General features: G+C 40.4%; 1 protein-coding gene across 1 annotated transcript in view; it reads right to left on the minus strand.

Annotated features, from left to right (window-relative positions):
* Positions 1 to 5,004: 5,004 nt before the first annotated feature.
* Positions 5,005 to 19,743, minus strand: part of LOC143630386 (uncharacterized) — a 181,434-nt gene continuing 166,695 nt past the window's right edge. The window contains exons 2-5 of the mRNA XM_077099419.1: positions 7,833 to 7,934; positions 6,303 to 6,407; positions 6,042 to 6,209; positions 5,005 to 5,305 (exon numbers count right to left, since the gene is read on the minus strand). Of these exons, the coding sequence (XP_076955534.1) occupies positions 5,165 to 5,305; positions 6,042 to 6,209; positions 6,303 to 6,407; positions 7,833 to 7,934 (516 nt within the window). The 3' untranslated portion in view covers positions 5,005 to 5,164. The remainder of the gene's footprint in view (positions 5,306 to 6,041; positions 6,210 to 6,302; positions 6,408 to 7,832; positions 7,935 to 19,743) is intronic.

The following is a 19,743-nucleotide window of genomic DNA, read 5'->3' on the forward strand; positions in this document are numbered from 1 at the left end:
TTCAAAAACCGAATGAGAGAAATATGCAACCCATATGTTTAAATTTATTTATCATCGTACTTCTATTTTTGTTTAGTTTACACTACATGAAATACGATTAAAAAAAAATCACGTTATCCATGATATTTGGTTCTAGATCCGCCGTTGCTCTCAAGTTATAATATTTTTGCAAAAAATTATAATATTGTCCATATAATTTTAATTCTAGTGTTTGTTTATACAAAAAAATACATTAAATGCTAAATCTAGTCAAAGGACGCATGCATAAGGCATGTGTAATCCAATATCTCGTTAACATGTGTATTTTATTTAGTTCTTATACTTAAAGCAAATGGTGGTTTTGTGACGTTTATAATTGAATATTCAACGTAAAAATTCATAGACATATGTTCTGTATATTGTATAAATTGGTTGTGGCTTAATGATAGAGCACTAATTTTACTAGTGAGAGGTAGGGGGTTCAAATCTCACTACCACCATTTATATGGGAGATATGAGGGATGACCATGGTTTGCCATGGTTCGAGTCCTGATCTCACCCGGTTTTACCGGCTCCTCATTGTCGTGCCATTTGGAGGGCGTGGGGGTCGGGTTTTATCCGGTGAATCCCTCAATAGGTGGACCGCTAGGGGCTTCGTCCGTCCGTACTAGCGGCCGGCTCGGGCTACCTTTAGCCAACGGGGGCCGCGTACGAAGTACCCCACGTTACTTAGTTGGTCGTTCAAAAAAAAATGTTCTGTATATTGTATGTTTAGATTTTGATTATTCAAAATTATACATTTAGTTCTCAAATGTTAGTTTTTGTTTGAAAATTATTTGTTTTGGACACTGATTACATGATTGCCTTTTCCTACATATTTCTTTATTTTTGTGCTTTAATTCTATTTAAAATATAATTAATGCTTAAAACATTGATCCATTAATTAATTAGCTTGAACTAATCTTTTGTTGTGTGTCGGATCTCAACCACCGATCCACATCACTGTCTACCAGCAACTCCCATGTTGTAAATAAATCTATAAATATGATTTCTAACACATCTAAACACTAGCATCAAATGTGTTAGTAACCTATCAGATGCCTAAAAGATTTACAAAAGCAAAGGCAAAGGCAAACCCAACTACCCAAGACACACACCGGCAAAGGCAAACCCAACTACCCAAGACACACAATCGACAAGAAAGTGAAGTAAATGGTGATGATGGGTTGTAGTAGACGTTTCTTATAAATGATAGCAAATATACGTATCAAAACTATATACTACTGGAATGTTCGTATAATTTTCAAACTTGTATATAGCACTTTACATTTTGTAGTCGGCTATAGTTTTTATAAACATAGTCTTTAAGTCTATGATCAGTAAAACTTTATATAATCACCATGAGGTGGTTGACGGTTATAAACACTAAAATTTATCGAACTGCTTGTAATATGTGATAGTTAAAAAGTTGGTATAAGTAGTGTCGGTTTAACTAATTAACCATACATCTAAAGGCTATATTTACTAAAACTTTGTAAATTTAAATGTTTTCTTTTTATATCAAATTGCATAATATAGATAAAACAATATTAATAATGGCTAGACAATAAAATCTTTGGCTTTTTATGAAGGTGGTAGATTTTGATATAGAAAGAGAAAGAAATAACATTTTACACTTTTGATGATGGAAAGGATGTTGTTCTATGATTGATGCAAGGATGAAGTACAAGTAATTATTGTTTATAAAGGTATATTTTACATCAAGAATATATCTTCTTTAGACTAAAAACTTACAAAATTAGCAATTTATTCAATAACATATTAATATTGAAAATTCATATCTTCAAACTTCTTTATGGCCACACGGGATGGAAGAAAGAACAAGCAGAGCAGTAGTTTCAGCTAGAGTGGTACCGCGTGGAAACACCAACCCCAACTCTCGGTACAACATATTCACAACTAAAGTGAATGACCATCTCAACTTAAAGAGGTAGCAAAGAAGAAAAGCCGGTGTACATGAGTGAAAGTGCGAAGGGTGATGCTGGAGGGCGGGAACATCGCCCCACAATACACTTAATATTGACTAATCATCTTTGTTTATTTTAAAATTTCTCTTATTAATAATTATACAATATAAAGAATAAGCATTAAAATAAAAAATCCTTTTAAAATTATATAAACGAAAACACCATAAAAATCTTTTGTGGATACAAATTAAGAACCTGAGATCTTAAGTTGGTGAAGGGTCAGCTCAATAAGTTAAGTAGGGTTGGCATGTAAGTGTCATGAAGACCTAAAACAAACAATTAGTAATTAATATTTTTTAAAGTAAATAAAATCACACACAAACACTTGACTATTCCCAGGCTCACTTTTTATAATAAACTTCTTTTCCATATTAATCAGATATGATTAATGAATTAAATTACGTTATATATACAAGTTTAAAAACTGGTGTGACATTATCATATAATTTATAAAGCTAATTTCAAGTAGACGTGCACAAAAATACTGGTTCCGGAACCGACCCGGAACCGGTTCCAGTTCCTACCCGATGGACCCAATACCCAGTTTGGGTATTTTTGTATCCGAAAATCATACCCGGTTCCCCTATTTGTATTTTCCCATCGGTTCCAACCCGGTTCCTATTTGTACCCGGTTCGGATCCTACCCGAAAAACCGGTTCCGGCGGTTTTTTTTTTAAAGTCAAACACAGGTCAAACTAACCATTGGAACCGGTTCCAACGGTAATATAGCCGTTGGAACCGGTTTTTGAGAAACAAAAGAGCCGTTGGAACCGGTTCCAACGATTGAGGAAATATTCGACAACTTGGGTATGCACGAGATCGACCCGAAGTTGTCGACGGAAGCGAAGGAAAAGTTCAACAAAAACCTTCAAGACCTATATGACCATTATTTTCAAATGTATGGTCCAAACACGAGATCGTCTTTTGTGAAAAAAACAACAACTAGTAGGCCGTGCAATGACCCACTTATAAACTTGATGAATGCGGTTCGTGAATCGGCATCTAAGAGGCAAAGAGGAAACACACCAACTAGCGAACTTGGTCGATATAGTGGAGCAAACTATGTTGAGGGCGCAACGGTCGACGAAATTCGCTCTATTGATTTGTTGGCTTGGTGGAAAGGAAAACAAAACGAATTTCCCATTCTATCCGCCATGGCTCGTGATTTGCTTGCCGTACAAGCCTCAACGGTTGCTTCTGAATCGGTTTTTTCTCTTAGTGGGAGGGTGTTATTTATGCGAAGAACAAAATTAACTCCCGAGTCTCAAGAGGTTTGTATTTGCCTAAAGGACTATTTGGATGTGGTGGATCGTGTACAACACAAGGCGAACTTTGAAGACGAAATACCAATAGAGCGTCCTATTCATGATGAGGAGGCGGAGGACGGGGTTTCTTCCGATAACGAAGACGAGAGTGAAGACGAGAATGAAGACGAAGAAGAGTTGTAATTTGTGTTTTTTATTTGTTTTAGTAAAATTATTTGTAAAAAGTTCAAGTAATATTTAGTCTTGATTTGTTTAATTATAACTACTTTTGTTAGTCATGATTAATTTTTTGTTACTTTTTTAATAACGACGAACATTTTATTTATTTAAACAATAACTATTACAAACATTATTAAAACATAAACGATACTAAACATAACAACTAAAACTAAAAAAACAAAGTCCGTCGTTTTAATCCGGCGTTCTACAACGATTAAGCGTTGTCACCGGTGGTAGATGCTTGGGTTGTAGAGCCGGACGAGTCTCCCACTTCCGCTTTTTTAGCATCCAAACTTTTTTTCTCTCGACAATACTTAATCGTATGTTTTCATAATGTCGAGTTGGACCCTGCTTTAAGAAACTTCGAGCAATATTTGCAACGAGCCATCTCCTATGAGTCGGTCATGAGACACAAATCGTAATGAACTCAAACATCGGGGCATCTTGTTGTTTCGATCACCATAAAAACGTCGTCATTAGTTGTCATTTGTTGTCGGTTTAAGCTTAATTGTGTTTTGGAGTGTGTTTTATAGTTTTGGAAGTGGTTTAACAAGTACACATCCATACCTTGCTATTTATAGAATGAAAATAAGCTAAATATAGTAAAAAAAAACCGGTTCCAACGGCCAAAAACGGCTATATAGCCGTTGGAACCGGTTTCTAACGGCTAGAATATTTGAATTTCAAAAAAAACCGGTGGAACCGGTTTTTACGTAATAACCGGTCCCGGTTCCTACCCTACCCGGTTCCTAAAAGTTAGCATTTCTGGGCATCAGTTCGGGTCGGGAACCGAACAGGTTCCTGACTGGAATCGGTGTCATTTCCTACCCGGTGTAAAAAACCGGTTCAGAACCGGTTCGGGTTTTCCAAGTGAACCCGATTTGTGCACGTCTAATTTCAAGTATTACATAAACTATACAAACAAGTAATAATCACACATAAGGGTTTTAAAATACTAAAATAAGCTTTATACATACATATATTCACCTGGATTTTTACCAGGCCTGCAGGCCCGCCTATGATAAGTTTTTGCCAAGACAAGCTTTGGACTTTTCAGGCCCAGGCCCAGGCCCCTTTGAACACTTGAGAGGTTTAGTGAGTGGTTTTGAGTTTAGACTAGAGTATGTTTGAGAGTTAAACAAGTGGTGCAATCAGACCTAAACCTTCAATACCTATTATACCAAGTTAAGGTAATTAAAATGGTCAAAAACCGGTATCAAACAGTCAAAAATGGACATATTATCGATAGAAAACGATTCTAGGCATTAAATGCCAAACTAAAAAAACCCGTATAGGACCCGGTTCCTGGTCTCGCAATTTGTGCTTCTTTATAAATAGATATTGATCAGCCTTTGATTAAACAGACAAAATAAATATGGTTTGAAAATCCTGCACCGAGTCCTAACCATGACCCCTAGCAAGACTAACTTGTTAAGAACCCAGGCCTGAGCACAATGTCAAATCATATAGGCATGTATGAGTTATGATCAAGCAAGGCAAGCTAAGCAAAGCAATTTGACCATAAACAGACCATTCATCACACATAAAACCCGTGCAATAGTTGCCAACTTTTTTTGCATCACAAAATGAAAACTGCAAGTCTCAAGTCAACAGCAGAGTATTCACGAGGCAGCAAACATAATTTCCGAAGCATACGCTCTCTAGATTGCTTATTTATAAATTTTTCTTGCTCAAGTCAACTACTTTGAACATGGAGCGCACGTTAGAGATCATCACCCCACACTCACCCTTCTCATCATACTCTGAAAAGTCCCCTCCATCCAGATTAATATCTTCAAACTTGGTTCCTTCAAGCTAAAAATAAAAACAAGTAATTTACAATTATGTCCCATCATGTTCTTCATTATAATTTGTCTGCTCATAGCCTCACATCTGCCTAGGTCTTACACAAAAAGAACCATCTTGGTTTATGTGAGCTTTATTTCTATAGCTTGAACTCTGCTCGCTTATTATTTTTTACTTATTTGAATGACTTTATTCAAAAAGGATTGTCAGCGAAGATTGTTGCCCGGTTGCCTTTTGTATCAATGCAAGCACTACTTTTTTAAGTTAACAAGTGAAAAAACAACTGTAATATTATTTAATTATTTTATTTATATGCAAATATAGTTACTTTTATATATATTACAATTTTACATACAGCATCATATATATTGTTTTAAGTCATTATTATTAAAAAAATGTATATTAAAATATATTTATCATGTATATATATATATATTTCTTATATTAGGTAACTGTTAATCTGTTATATTTATATAAACAACTTGCGAGCCTAGTCAAGCTAAGACCGGAGCTCGTTTATTAAATGAGCTAAAATTTAGGTTCGTGTTGGGCTCGTTTAAGGTCAGATCGATTAAACCTTTTAGCAAGCTATCTCAAGTAACTCACGAACTCGGCTCATTTACACTCCTACCCCTGCCTCAATGATATGTTCATTTATGTACTTAAGACTAACTACTTGGTTAAGAAGCCATTTCTGAGATCATATTAAAACGTAAATCATTATTTGATGTGGATTATGACTTACAGATTCAGCTTTCCAGCCAGTGCTGAATGCAAAATCCAACGGCTCAAAGCCCCTGCAGTCGAATACCATTAATGGAGCATGCTTTCCAGTCTCACTGTGTTCATGAGTAAGTGGAGCGCCTCGGCCCGGGATCATAGTTACAGTCCCTTCCCTTTTACAGAACTTACACTGATACAGCCACAAACACATAACTTTATATATTAATGTGATCAGTTATAAACACAGCATATGCTTTTATTAAAGAGTTCAAGGGATGATAACCTTTTGGATAAGATGGGTTTTGCCCTTTTTTGGTAGAGGAAGTTCCTCACTCAGACTCACACATGTCTCTTTATCAGTCACCTCACCACAGTTTTCACATTTCAACTATACAACAGGTGTGATCACAAGATATGTAAGTAAATATTACAAAAGTTAACTGAAATACCAAGCAACAGAAATCACAACAGTAGTTAAAGTGATAACTAAATGGGTACTTATTAGCATGATATTGGATTATATAACAAATCGTTTTCTCCGAGATGCAGTATAAACACATCAGAAAATCCTCTAGATATCTAAAAAACAATACATGAATATGGAATCCAAACAACATTACTTTGAAAAGAGGAAGCTATAACAGTGAATGTTAGTGCACGATAAAGCACATCCTAAGAGTCTTAACTCTTAAGTCTTAATTGAGACTTGAAACACAAAAAGCATATGATAATGAAAATATTGATGTGGAAAAGTTCATCAGGAAGTTCCCTAATGATGAATATAAATTGCATGCGGCAATGTAAAAAAGATGCATATAAATACATATTTTTGGTGTAACAGTTTCCTGTGATAAAATTTAGAAAGAAGTGGACAAAATCTGACTCTTAATATGCAATGATGCCTTAACTATATAAATGCCCATGCACACAAGTGAAGTATATATGCTTAATACAGGTACCCATCTGCGTATTAACCTTCAGTCAGAAACAAACACTGAGATAAACATAAGAATGCAACGATTATAAATCCATTGGTTAGTTAGAATCCATCTATCATAATATAGATCACTAAAGATTGCAGCACATGTGATTGTGTTACAAAGATGAGAGAAACGAGCAGCCACCACAAATGATGGAACTGAAAACTGACTGTATATAAATATAGATCTAAAATCTAAAAGTCAAAACTAAAGGAACATGCACATTACTTGATAAAACAGCACCGCAGTCAGTTGTTAAAAACTCACAGCTATAGTAAGTAGATTACAACCAACAGATGTAAATGCATATAATATTAGATTTGCAACAAAATGGCATGTTAGAGAAGTAAGTAAACCAATTAGACGCAAAACCATCAATCGGAGATATATTGTAGTAAATGTTTGTTTTATTATTAGATTGCACTTAAGTTACAATATTATTCCACATCTATGGTGAAGTTTGAAAGTAATAACGAAACAGGCCGGCATCGATGATATTATATACCTAAATAGTAAATACATATTACATATTGCGTATAACCAAAGCTGCTAATAAAGTATGACGTGACAACATACATTTGAGTTAGGGTTACCGTGACAAATCAACAGTACTATTTGTGAAATTGCAATAGAGAATGTAAACGAACAATTTACGGCGTCAAATCATTTAAACAACAGATAAGCCCTAATTATTCTAAAACAGAATCGATCGAGATTATTATGACTTGAACTATAGGATTGATAGGTTATGTATACAAATCAAATGAAATAACATCTACAGTCGGAATGAAAGAATAATAATAATAATAATAAGGATGGATGAGAAAGTAGACCTTGAAGTAGTAGGTGAAGTTAGGATCATCGACACCGCCCTTAGGCTGAAAGTTTGTCAGGTTTTCCAGCTCTGCGGTGATGTATAGCATGAAGTTCACCATATTTGCTTGCTTTACTTTCTTCACACACACTATGGATGGAAAATAATGATTCTTCTTCTCTCACCAAGTAGAAATGATATTATTTTGTTTACAGGAGCCGTGAGTTTCTTTCTTTCAGCGCCGTTTGGTAGCACAATTACCGTTACCGTCATCTCATCGTCACCGTTATTATTATTATTATTATTATCACAAAAAAAACCTCATTTTCAATTTTTTTTATATAATCTTAAGACAAGACTTTAAATGCTTTCGGGATAAGAAACTTGAATTTTCTAAGAGTAGTATGAGCATTTGGATTATAACTATTTGGTAGTTTTCTAAATATTTTAATCGGATAAATCTCGTAAAGAGATTACGTACAAGTATATGAATGTGAGAGTGAATTATGTGATCTAGAGGATGAAAGTTCGACACAATAAACAAATATGCAGTTTAGGGTTTGAGGCAATTACCATTTTGAAATTTAAATACATCATAAAGTTCACCCGTTGTTTTGACTTATGATAGTCGTCTGACAAATCTGAAAATTCATTTTCAACAAAGTAACAATATTTAAAATAATTAAAAATTTTAAGGCTAACCTGACAGCTCGACCTCAGTCATTCTTGGACTAGGCAAAGATTGTCGCCTCTTGGTCCTTACCACTAACAGTGTTGCCCCTAAATCCTTACCGAGAAAAGGGGGGGGGGGGGTTGCTACCCCCTTGGAATACCCATTTTTAGAGGCTTTGCTCTTAACATCGTAATAACTAAATACAAGTGGGCACTTCGCACTTCTTGAGTTGTTAATGTATATCACGATTTACCTTAGTCAACAATTCAATCAATTACACTGTAATATCTAACAAATACAAACTTTAAAACATATGATATAAAATTAGTCCTAAACTATTAGATTAGTTATATACATAACTGCAGAAAGCAAAGTCTTTATATGAATGTATTATACTATAATATCAAATAAAGTTATAAAACTCTAATATAGGAAACCTTATTTGATACACTGTCATTTTTATTTGTTTTTTTTTATAAAAACTAAAATTTCACCCATGAAGGTAAAAAATAAGAATCATAAATAATTTTAATAATAATATACATCAAAATATCAAATCATATAAACTTGTGCAACTCGTACACAAAACCATTAGCAATAGTCTTTGGCCTAGCGGACATCGGCACATGATGTTCAACTACAAAACCGATGCATATTCGATTCTATAAACTAGATATTAGGTGTGTTAGTGAAAAAATGCAGTTATTAAATAAAGTAAATGATTTAGTACATAAGTATTTAAAGGAAATAAAACCAAACTTAACTTGTTTTAATCCTTACTTATTTTTCCCATTACATTAGAAGATTTTGTAGTTGACCATCTCGTGAATTTGGGTGCCTTTAGGCACGAGGTCAAAGGAACCTATGCACCGAACTTGTGAACCCGTGGGTTAAGACTTAACGAGTGTATTTGACCAAATGGTCCCTCCTTTTTGTCTTTATGAATCAATAATTACAAAACAGTTAGCTAACTTTCCTCCATAACCTAAGTTTAGGACCACATATGATTAATGATATACCCCATCATAATCATACATCAATGTCGTGAATGCAACTATATAAATTAGGCATAGTTTCATTTTTTTTAAATAGTTTATAAAAAGTTCGTATCTTTTATTGTAACGGGTCTTTTAGAAATCGTGATAACGTTAACCGGTCAATGCAATTATTTTTATTTACTATTCCAAAACTAACGAATAAACTTTTATGTTTATTTACACTTCAACCTTACCCCTTATATAAATTATGATAGTTGTTCTTGATAAAGAAACTCCGGTAACCACAACCCCATCTTTCCAATAATTGCTCATTGGCGCCATCCGTGCATAAAAGCTAGAACTTCATTTCTTTTCAGTTTTTTCAAACTTCTGGAAAGATGGTTAAAGAAACTCCGGTAACCACAACCCCAGCTACTGGGGGGAATACCGGCGACTACACAGTTTTTACGAACACTACCCCGGTTACCCAAGCCGGGGCAAGTGCAGTAAATTTTACGAACACTACCCCAGTTACCCAAGCTGGGGCAAGTGCAGTAAATAATCGCTCACTGGGATTCACCGATACCCAGTTAGAGAGACAACGAACGGGGCTCCCCCGCCAAACACTCGATGAAGTAAAAGCGTGGGCGGAAGCACGTCAAAAAGAATTCCAAGCTGAGTTGGATGAACGCTTACGTTTACTCCAACAGGCTGATGAATTCGTAGAGTACTTTGACGATGATTAGGAGGAATCCGATAGTGACGCAAACCCTCGTCATAGGGTGAAAGGGAAGCGTAAGAAAACGGACTCCCAACCGAGAAGGCATTTTGGAGAAACCTTCAAACCAAAAAACGCGGGTGGAAACCCACGTGACTTCTCCAAAACATTTACACCAACTGCTGCAAAGGCGGGAACGTCCAAATTTGCAAGGGACATTGCGGAAGCAATCGTCCCGAAAAGTGCCAAACAGATGTCCAACATCGGCACTTACGATGGTATATCTGATCCAGACGATCATTTGAACAGGTTCATAGCGGGGGCAACCGTCAGTAGTTGGACGGAACCTACGTGGTGTTACATGTTCCAAATGACGCTTGTTGGGGCAGCTAGAGCGTGGTTCGATCGTCTACCGGTCCACCACATCTACGATTGGGAAGACTTCCAGCAGAAGTTTAGCCAACACTTCAGCCAACATAGAAAGTATACCGAGGAGCAATGGACAATCCTCAATTGCATTCGAGAAAAAGATGAATCTTTGCCAGACTTCATCACTCGCTTCAACTCAAAGAAGCTAAGTCTGGGTAATATCAGCGAAGATCTTGTTCGCGCTGCCTTTATCCAGGGCGCGAACGACCCAGAGCTCATCCGCACCTTAACGGGTAAAGATGGCATGCCATCCACATGGGATGCCATCATGACAGCAGCTAAACGTTTTGCGGAAACGGAGAAGCAACTGGGTAGAGATCTCCCCCAGAGCACAAACCTCTACACCCAGAAAACAAGAGAAGACAACGTCCTTACCGCCCGACTAAACAAAAAGCGGAAGCTAGGCATTTGGCAGTCAAGGGTAAACTTTGACACCTCATCCAGCTTGCAACATCGGTTAGGCGGAAGGGATAACGTACAGTCGAACCAGAACTCCAGATAGACGCCACTCACCAAAAGCGTCACCGAGATATTCGCCACTGAGGAGCTCCCATGGCCAAAGGCTCCAATAATCTGACATCGTCACAATGCTGATCGGAGCAAATACTGTGACTTTCACAGGACAAAAGGCCACAACACTGAAGAATGCGCAGACGTAAAGGACATGGTCAAAGCATTTGTCAGAGATGGGACGCTCGCGCACCTCGGGGCGCGATGAACGCTGAGCAGGCTGATGCGTGTAGAACCCCAGTTGGGGAAAACACGAATAAAATTGCAGCTTCAATGTTGGAGACTACATACTGCGTAAACAACGAGATCACGAACCAGGTGCATATCGGCTCGATGGCACTCCCATCCCAACAACATGGAAGGGAGCTCAATTACACAGTTTGCATGTAGATCAATTCCAAATTTGTAAAGAAAAGGCCCAGAGCCACTTCTAATGGAAATGATTCTCCTTAGAACATCGACGCTGATATTTTACATTTATGAACTTTCCACACGGATATACCGGTCTTCACCGCATACATAAGTGTGAAAGTCGTTGCGTGGGGAAGGCGGCAAAGCCCGCATAAACCCAAAAAACGGCAAACATTCACGCAGGTCAGTTAAAGGTAAAGTTCAGTCATCCCACTAAATGAAAGTGCCGGTCTATCCGCACGAATCATGATAGAGGAAACACTAACCTATTAACAACCGCGCGTCGAACGGTTAATTTACTCAACACTAATATGCCGGTTTTCACCGCATAATTACGTGGAAAGTCGTTGCGTGGGGAAGGCGGCAAAACCCGCATAAACCCAAAAAACGGCAAACCTTCACGCAGGTCAGTCATAGGTAAACTTTGGTCATCCAACTAAATGAAAGTGCCGGTCCTAACCGCACAAATCATGAGAGGAAACCGAACCTATTGACAACCGCGCGTCGAACGGTTAACTTATTCAAAATACTTTAGAAAATTTCTAACAGAAGGATGAGGAAAACCTCCACGCAGGTTAGATGTAGGTAAAGTTTAGCCATCCTACTAAGTGCAAGTGACGGTCCTACCCGCACAATCACGAAAGAGGAAGCAAAACTTCAACCTATTATCTACCACGTTCAAAGGTTAACTTATTCTAAACACTTAGAAAATTTCTAAAAAGATGAGGAAAACCTCCACGCAGGTCAGATATAGGTAAAGTTTAGCCATCCTACTAAGTGCAAGTGACGGTCCTACCCGCACAATCACGAAAGAGGAAGCGAAACTTCAACCTATTATCTACCACGTTCAAAGGTTAACTTATTCTAAACACTTGAAAAATTGCTAATTTAAACTAAAGTATGCATGAGCAAGTCATATAACGTTTATAAAGCAAGTCATCCAGTGAAAGTAGCGGTCTTACCCGCACAAAGATTTATATTTCATAATATTCATTACAAGCATGGCCGGGTAACTACCCGCCTACAAGAATATAAATCTATAAGCTAAACCTATCCTAACAGTGGGAAGGGATCTTCAGGATCAAGCTTCAGGACCACTTCCACTTGGACCAGCACCATCAGTAGAGCGTGGCGGTTCAAGGAAAGCTTTAAGGATAGCTAGCCCATCATCAGCAGCAGCAACTTCGTTCACCTTCTCCACCACCGGATGCGGGAAGGCGGCATACTGATTCACTGCTTGGTCATAAACAGCTTCAGTATCCACATCATACAAAGGGAAGTTGGAAGGCGGGATGCCTTTCTCAACGAACCCTAGACCAACCAGGAAGACGGCCTTTTCCCCATCCTCATGAGAAGCGTTGAGGGCTGCGCTCATGGCATCGTCGTATGATGTGTCCGTGAAGACTCGATGCACAACCTACAAAAAAAAAATATACAAGTATCAAAACCTTTTCTATTTACAAAGAAAAGCGTGAAGACATTATGAAGCTAAGCTTACCTGAGACAACGCTTCTCGAAGAAGCCATTCCTTGGCAACCAGAGCCTCCTGGAGGGCAGCTTGAGCTTGGTTACGGGCGCGTTCGGCTTCACTTTTGTTGAGGTTGGCAAGCAACACTTCTTTAGCCGCAGCCTCTTCAACGCCCTTTAGCTTCCGCTCAGTGTGGTCAAGCACCCCCCTCTGGTCCAAGATCTCTTGGAGCTTCTTGGCATCTTCCATCGCCAAGGCATCATGAGCCTGTTGGAGCGCCTCTAGTTTGGCTTTAAGTTCCTCATTCTCGAGGCGTAAAGGCTCAGCAACAGCTTCAGCCTTGGTGGCCCTCTCAGTTGCGTTCCGTGCAGTTTCCTTAGCCAGCCGAAGCTGTTCGTTAACAGCTTGGGCAGCCTTGGAACGGGCCTCGAGACGGGCCTGAACTTCAACCTCGAGGGCCTTGAAGGCCTTCTCCTTTTCCGCAGCCACTGCGGTAAGCCTCTTGTTCTCCTCCCGGACAGCCCGCGCCTGAGCTACTTCTTGGATGCGAGCTGCTTTTAACTTGTCGTTTTCACGACAAAGCAGCTCGACGCGCGGCTGCATCCGGGCCAGGAGAATCCGCAGCTCATTGGTTAGCCTACCCTCCTGGTAGCTAGCCATTGCTTCCCCCAACGCACCACTAGGAGCTGCGTGACGAGCCCACTCCACGCACTCCACAGGCGTGCGAAGGGTTGTTCCTCGGCGGATGTTCCAGCGTGGAACATACACTTCATTGGAATCCGACACTGCAAAAAACAAAAAGCAGTTAGGAAAAGATGATATATAAAAAAAAAAAAAGGCCAAAAGAACCCTACGCACCTGTAGGGTCGACAACAGGCCGATAGCCGCCAAACCCATCACCTGAACCCAAGGGAAATCCATCCAAGAGGTCAGGCAGATGGGAAGGAAGCAGAGGTTGGCGAGAAGCCCCAAGCATACCTGAAGGATCGACTGTAGCTGCCGACGTCGGAGGCATGGAGGCCGCCGCGGTAGAAACCAACGGAGGTGAACTCACCGGAGGTGAACTCACAACCGTGGTTGCCGCTGCGGAAGTACCCGCAGAAAAAGTAACCGCCGGCTCAGTGAAAGATTCAGTAAATATGGCACTGACAGCCGGCGGTGATGTCATCACAGTTAGAACAGTTGGCTCAACTGGGTGGGCAACTGAACCAACTGAAGCAGGCGCAGCCGCCTGGGTCGTCGCCTCAGGTATGCTGACCAAGCCTACCGTCATGGGTCCGGAGGTACTCCTCCCCGCTCCACCCCGGAATGCGGTAGCATCCACGCCTGCACAAGGAAGATAAGTATTAATGATGGAAAGCTATGAAGTCAAAAATAAAGGAAGTTTGTACTTACGGGTTTTCTTGAGCCTAAAAGTGCGGACAGGCGGGGACGAACCCGATGGAGCCGGCCTCTTTACGCCGCTCACCGTCGTCATCCTGGGCTCTCCGGAGGTGACAGTCATCGCAGCCTCCGGAGCAGTGGTCTTATCACCACCAGGGTTCCCCGCCACCTCCTCGCTCTCGGTCTCTGAATCAGACCGAGGCACTGGATCGGCAGTGGAGGCCACCTTCGCCTTCCCCTTCCCGCCGGCAGCCTTCTTCTTTCGCACCAAAAAAAGACCATCTGCGGATTCCTCATCAGAACACAAGATTAGAGGAATTCCAGCAGAGGTTTCAGCATTGAGGGGTCGAGGGTTGAATAACGCCTTACCTGGCCGCCTGGCGCTCAGGATCTCGTGGCCTGGCGGGTAGACCTCCATGAACCGATCCGCCGTCTGTTCAAGGATGGGCAACTCGTTCTCATCTAGAGCACGAGTACCCATCCGAGCGGGACTATCAGCCTCCCGCGGATGCAGGAGCGACTGCAAGTCGTTCCTCTCTGAAAAAAAAAAAGAAAAACAGTTAGAAGACAAACCTATATAAACAAAGAAGACAGAGCATACCGTAAGGGGCAGAGTTCAAACCGTATTCAAGGACGATCGGGATCTTTTGCGCCTCTGCATCCTTCCACACCCGGCTCATCCCGAGCATCACCATCCCGGACTCCGCAAAGCGGTAAACCGGAGATTGGACTCGGGAAATCTTTAAGAACCATTCCGCCTCCTGGTAGTTGGAGGCGTGAAGGCTGGGGAGTGCTTGCCCATTCTTAAACTTCATGGCAAGGGGGATGGTGCGAGCGGAGATATAAAAGAACTCCCGCTTCCATGAACGAAGACTGCGCTCGGTTGCGCAAATCTTTAAACCCTTGATCCGGGTTATCAGAGTATACCACCCCTGGATGCACCTCCAAGAGTAGAAGGTCATCAGGCGGTCGACGAAGGGCTCAACGCCTAGAATCCGGCACACCCACTCGAAGTGGCGAATCTTTGCGATCGCCATCGGGTGTACCTCGGTCAGGTGTACACCGTGCCTCTCCAGAACACGGTACACAAACTTCGTCAAGGGGAACCTAAGATTCCCATAGACAAAGAATGCGGCATATACCCCGATCTTGCCTCTGGGGGCATCATACACCGTCTGATGAGGTTCAAGAAACTCAGGCTCGAAAGACTCGAGAATGAACTTCCTGACGATGTACTGATATAGATCGACAGGCAGAGCACACTGGCACTCGCCAGCAGTACTCTTGTCATCCTTGTCGGACGTGGATGACGGGTTCTCGGCGTACACCTCAGCCTCCTGGGCTGTAGCCTCAAGATCGTGAGCAGAAGACATCTTGCAGGTATGAAAGAAGAGAACGATTTCAAGAGAATGCTCGACTGAAAAGGTGAGTATTCGCCGGAAATCGTTTTGAAGATGAAGAGAAAAGTGAAAGTGTGGATTACAAAGGACCCTCTCCCCCTTTATATACTAATCGCAATCAATGCGATGAATTTAATGCGGAAGAGAGAGAAATCGAAGGTGCAATGAAACTATGACACGTGGCAAAAAGCAAGCTGGCAACAGCTGTTGAAAGGACGCGTGCCATTAATTTCGCGGCCACGCGCCCGAAAAATCGCGCCCACGCGCCTGAAAAAGCGTCTGGAATGACCATATACTGTCACGTCACCATAACTTCCTGCACGTCCTGACACAGTCAGAAGAAACCGTCGGACGACGTTTCAACAGTTTGGACTGTTCTTATCCTTTCACCAACTCTTCGAATTTCAAAAATTCAAAAAGATTCAAAAGTAAGCGGGAAAATACCCCTTACCTTGGCAACCAAGTAACTGTAAGACAGGTGCGAGTACAGTGTTAAGGCAAAACCCTTCACATACTTAGCACCTGCAGGGAATTGAAGCCAAGAATACCTCGGCGACCAAGTAACTATAAGACGGGTGCGGGTACTGTGTCAAGGCAAAACCCTTCACATACTTAGCACCCGCAGGGAATTGACGCCAGGAATACCTTGGAAGTAAAGTAACCGTAAGACGAGTGCGGGTACAGTGTCAAGGCAAAACCCTTCACATACCTAGCGCTCCGCAGGGAATTGAAACCAAGAAGGATCTTCTGGGCAATGCTTGCGGAAACGGGAATAACATCCCCACATAGCGGGAACGTCGAGAACTACATTGTTTGAAGCTCCAAGATGGAATTGGTGGTTTTAACATAATTGATCACTATGTTCAAAACTACCAAAACCTCATGGAGAATCCACACAAGTGGGACTCAACGCTCCTGACTTGCGAGGAGGTTACAGACCTACCCGCATCATACCCAAAGATCAAGCAGGAAAGTCGGGAATTTCTGCAAGTGACATTAGGACTTCCGCGGGAAGAATCCCCATGGAAAACCTTAAAACTAAACCCTTTTCAAAACCCTTTGCTTAAGTCCAAAAGTTCACCTCACTTTATTAAACATTCATGAGAAGAACATTGGACTGGGGGGACTTGAAGAGGTAGGTCCCAGCAGAGCCCAGTTGGACCCGCAGGACTCACCTTGAAGAGAAACGTCTGCGCAGAAACCAACTGGATCCGCATGACCCACCATGCTCAGAGACGTGACGTCCTTACGCGCAGTACGCAAGCTGTTCCCGCAGGAAATGCCTCCCAATGGTGAAGTACTCCGCCTGTTCCCGCAACTGCGGATACAAGCCATCAGGGAAGGCCACCCGCACAGCAAGGCTACACGCACAAGGCACTTAGTTCTCAATAATTCAGTAGTCACCTGAAGGAATGAGCAAAGCCGGGAACAATCCCGCACAAAGGCGGGAGGGGGAATACTCCCGCCCAAATAAGCCAGTCCGTACGATAGTGGAGGATCTTTTGTACTGTACCTGACGAGGTATGGGCAAAAGATCTGACCAGAGATACGACAGCTCATTGACAACAGTATGGCGAGCAGCATGCTCTTGTACTGTATGTCACTATTAGCCGCTGCCTACTCACCAACTCCTGTCATACCACGTGCATAGCCGGCAGTTGGTGGAAAAGGAATAGTACACAGCAGGCCTGGTCACTGTCAGCCGCTGCCTACCCACCAACTACCAGCATGGCACGTGCGTAGGCCACAGTTGGTAGAACAGGAATACTATTCAGCCGGCTATACCTTCTTGGAAACCTACCTTCGGCTATAAATACCCCAAATGGTATGATCATCTCATCTTATCTTGTATCTTACATCTTATACCTGATATCTGCTCTAGCAATCTCTTAATATACACTTATATTCAAGAGCAATCTAGTCTGATTCTCACGCCGGAGGGTGGTCACTAGGAGGAACCCCCCCCCCCTTCTCAGTGACGAGCTCACGGTGTCTGTTTTGCAGGTTATCAGAAGAACCATCTTTGCCGGATCTAACCCCTCGTGGGAAACATCTATTTAACCCCCAGATTATCCGTAATCTGCCCGGGGCTGATTAGTGTTTCTTCAGACCACATATGATTAATGATATACCCCATCATAATCATACATCAATGTCGTGAATGCAACTATATAAATTAGGCATAGTTTCATTTTTTTTAAATAGTTTATAAAAAGTTCGTATCTTTTATTGTAACGGGTCTTTTAGAAATCGTGATAACGTTAACCGGTCAATGCAATTATTTTTATTTACTATTCCAAAACTAACGAATAAACTTTTATGTTTATTTACACTTCAACCTTACCCCTTATATAAATTATGATAGTTGTTCTTGATAATGTTTTCTAAATCCATTAGTGGATTTTCTTTTAGATAGCTGTTAGGAGGTACTGCTATACATGATAGCACAGAAACGTATTAAAACAGGATGTGTACAATACATATGTGAGCTTAAACGTGTCAAGTTGATATCATGAAAGTAGTAGCACGTACTATAAGCTAAGGGTGATTCTGAATGACCTCACTAGTTAATCATGTAAAGAGATTTAGTGGCTCAGATGTGTTTCTATCTATCTATCTATCTATATATATATATATATATATATATATATATATATATATATATATGGGAAAGAGGTCATACGTTTAACGTTTGTAGTGGTTCGTATGTACATACTTCATTAATGTTATTTGGCCGATTAGTTGGCTTAAAACGACTGATAAGGGTTAATATAGTCTTATTCGTTATAAATTTATTCTACTTTCATTCAAGTACATACTAATGTATCCATCTCTATCCATTCTCTATCATCTTGGCGTGTATATAATAATGGAGATCTCGCTCTACAAAATATTTACCAAAAAAAAACATTTCTTTTTACAGTTAGAGCGAAAGCAATTGAAAGCTAAGCAATACTAATTGTAAAGATTTCAGGTAACTAGAGTTGCCTCATAAGCTCCTACAAGTCTTGGTCTTGTTAGAGTTAAAAATAAGCCACTTATGTCAATGCATTGCAACATCATCTTGGTTTAGAAGTCATGTATTAGCTATAGTTCATCATCTTTAAGAGTCTAAAGGGTGAGTTTCATTCTCTTGATGGAACCCAATGATAGAGTCGGGCCGGAGGGAGGGGCAAGCTAGGTAGGCAACCGCCTAAGACCCGCTCTCCACAGAAGCCCATAACTACTTAATTCTATATTAATTTAATTACTTTAAAACGAAAGCTCGCCACGACCCCTAGAAAAGGGTTATCAGGGACTACCCTGCCATGATCATTGTTGAATCCTTGTGAACAGTTAAAAGTAATAAGAAATCTGAGTTGTATTTTTGTTTGGTAGGGCTCTAGTACTAGAAACCCAAACCCTAACCCAGAAACATACACATTTTTTGTTTATAAACTTATCCAACTCAAACATGGATCACTAAACTTACACCCTCTCATTTTATTTGATACTCTCATTTTATTTGATATGAGGCTTTTAGTTGACACAACTTATACATATCCTCCTCACTTTTAAATGGGTATAACCAAAAGGGCTAGTCCTATAAACTTTTTTAGAATAAAATGTCAAGGCAAATTGGAAATAATTAATCTTAACTTTTCTTGAATTTCCAATTAACAAAAATCAAGTCATTTAAGTCACCGTTACAAGATAAGTTTTACATCAGTCGAATCGTATCGTTCTTCCGATCAAAAGCCCTAAAACATCGGTTTGAAACTCGGATTAACGACATTAAGTGTTTTTTAACGGAGGTACAATAAGACAAAATAGTTGAAAGTTGGGTCCGTTGGTAGTGATTTTTAAAGTTGGGGTTATTTATTTTCAATTTGCCAATAAACATCAGTGATATTTAAGTGGGTATTTTGCTAATCTTAGCTTTATAACTGATTGTAAAATTGTGTTCCATACATGTCTAGTA

The sequence above is a fragment of the Bidens hawaiensis genome, unplaced genomic scaffold (genome assembly GCF_021521415.1).
Source record: "Bidens hawaiensis isolate Kalapana, Puna unplaced genomic scaffold, B.hawaiensis_p1.1 tig00005663_1, whole genome shotgun sequence".
Classification (NCBI taxonomy): domain Eukaryota; kingdom Viridiplantae; phylum Streptophyta; class Magnoliopsida; order Asterales; family Asteraceae; genus Bidens; species Bidens hawaiensis.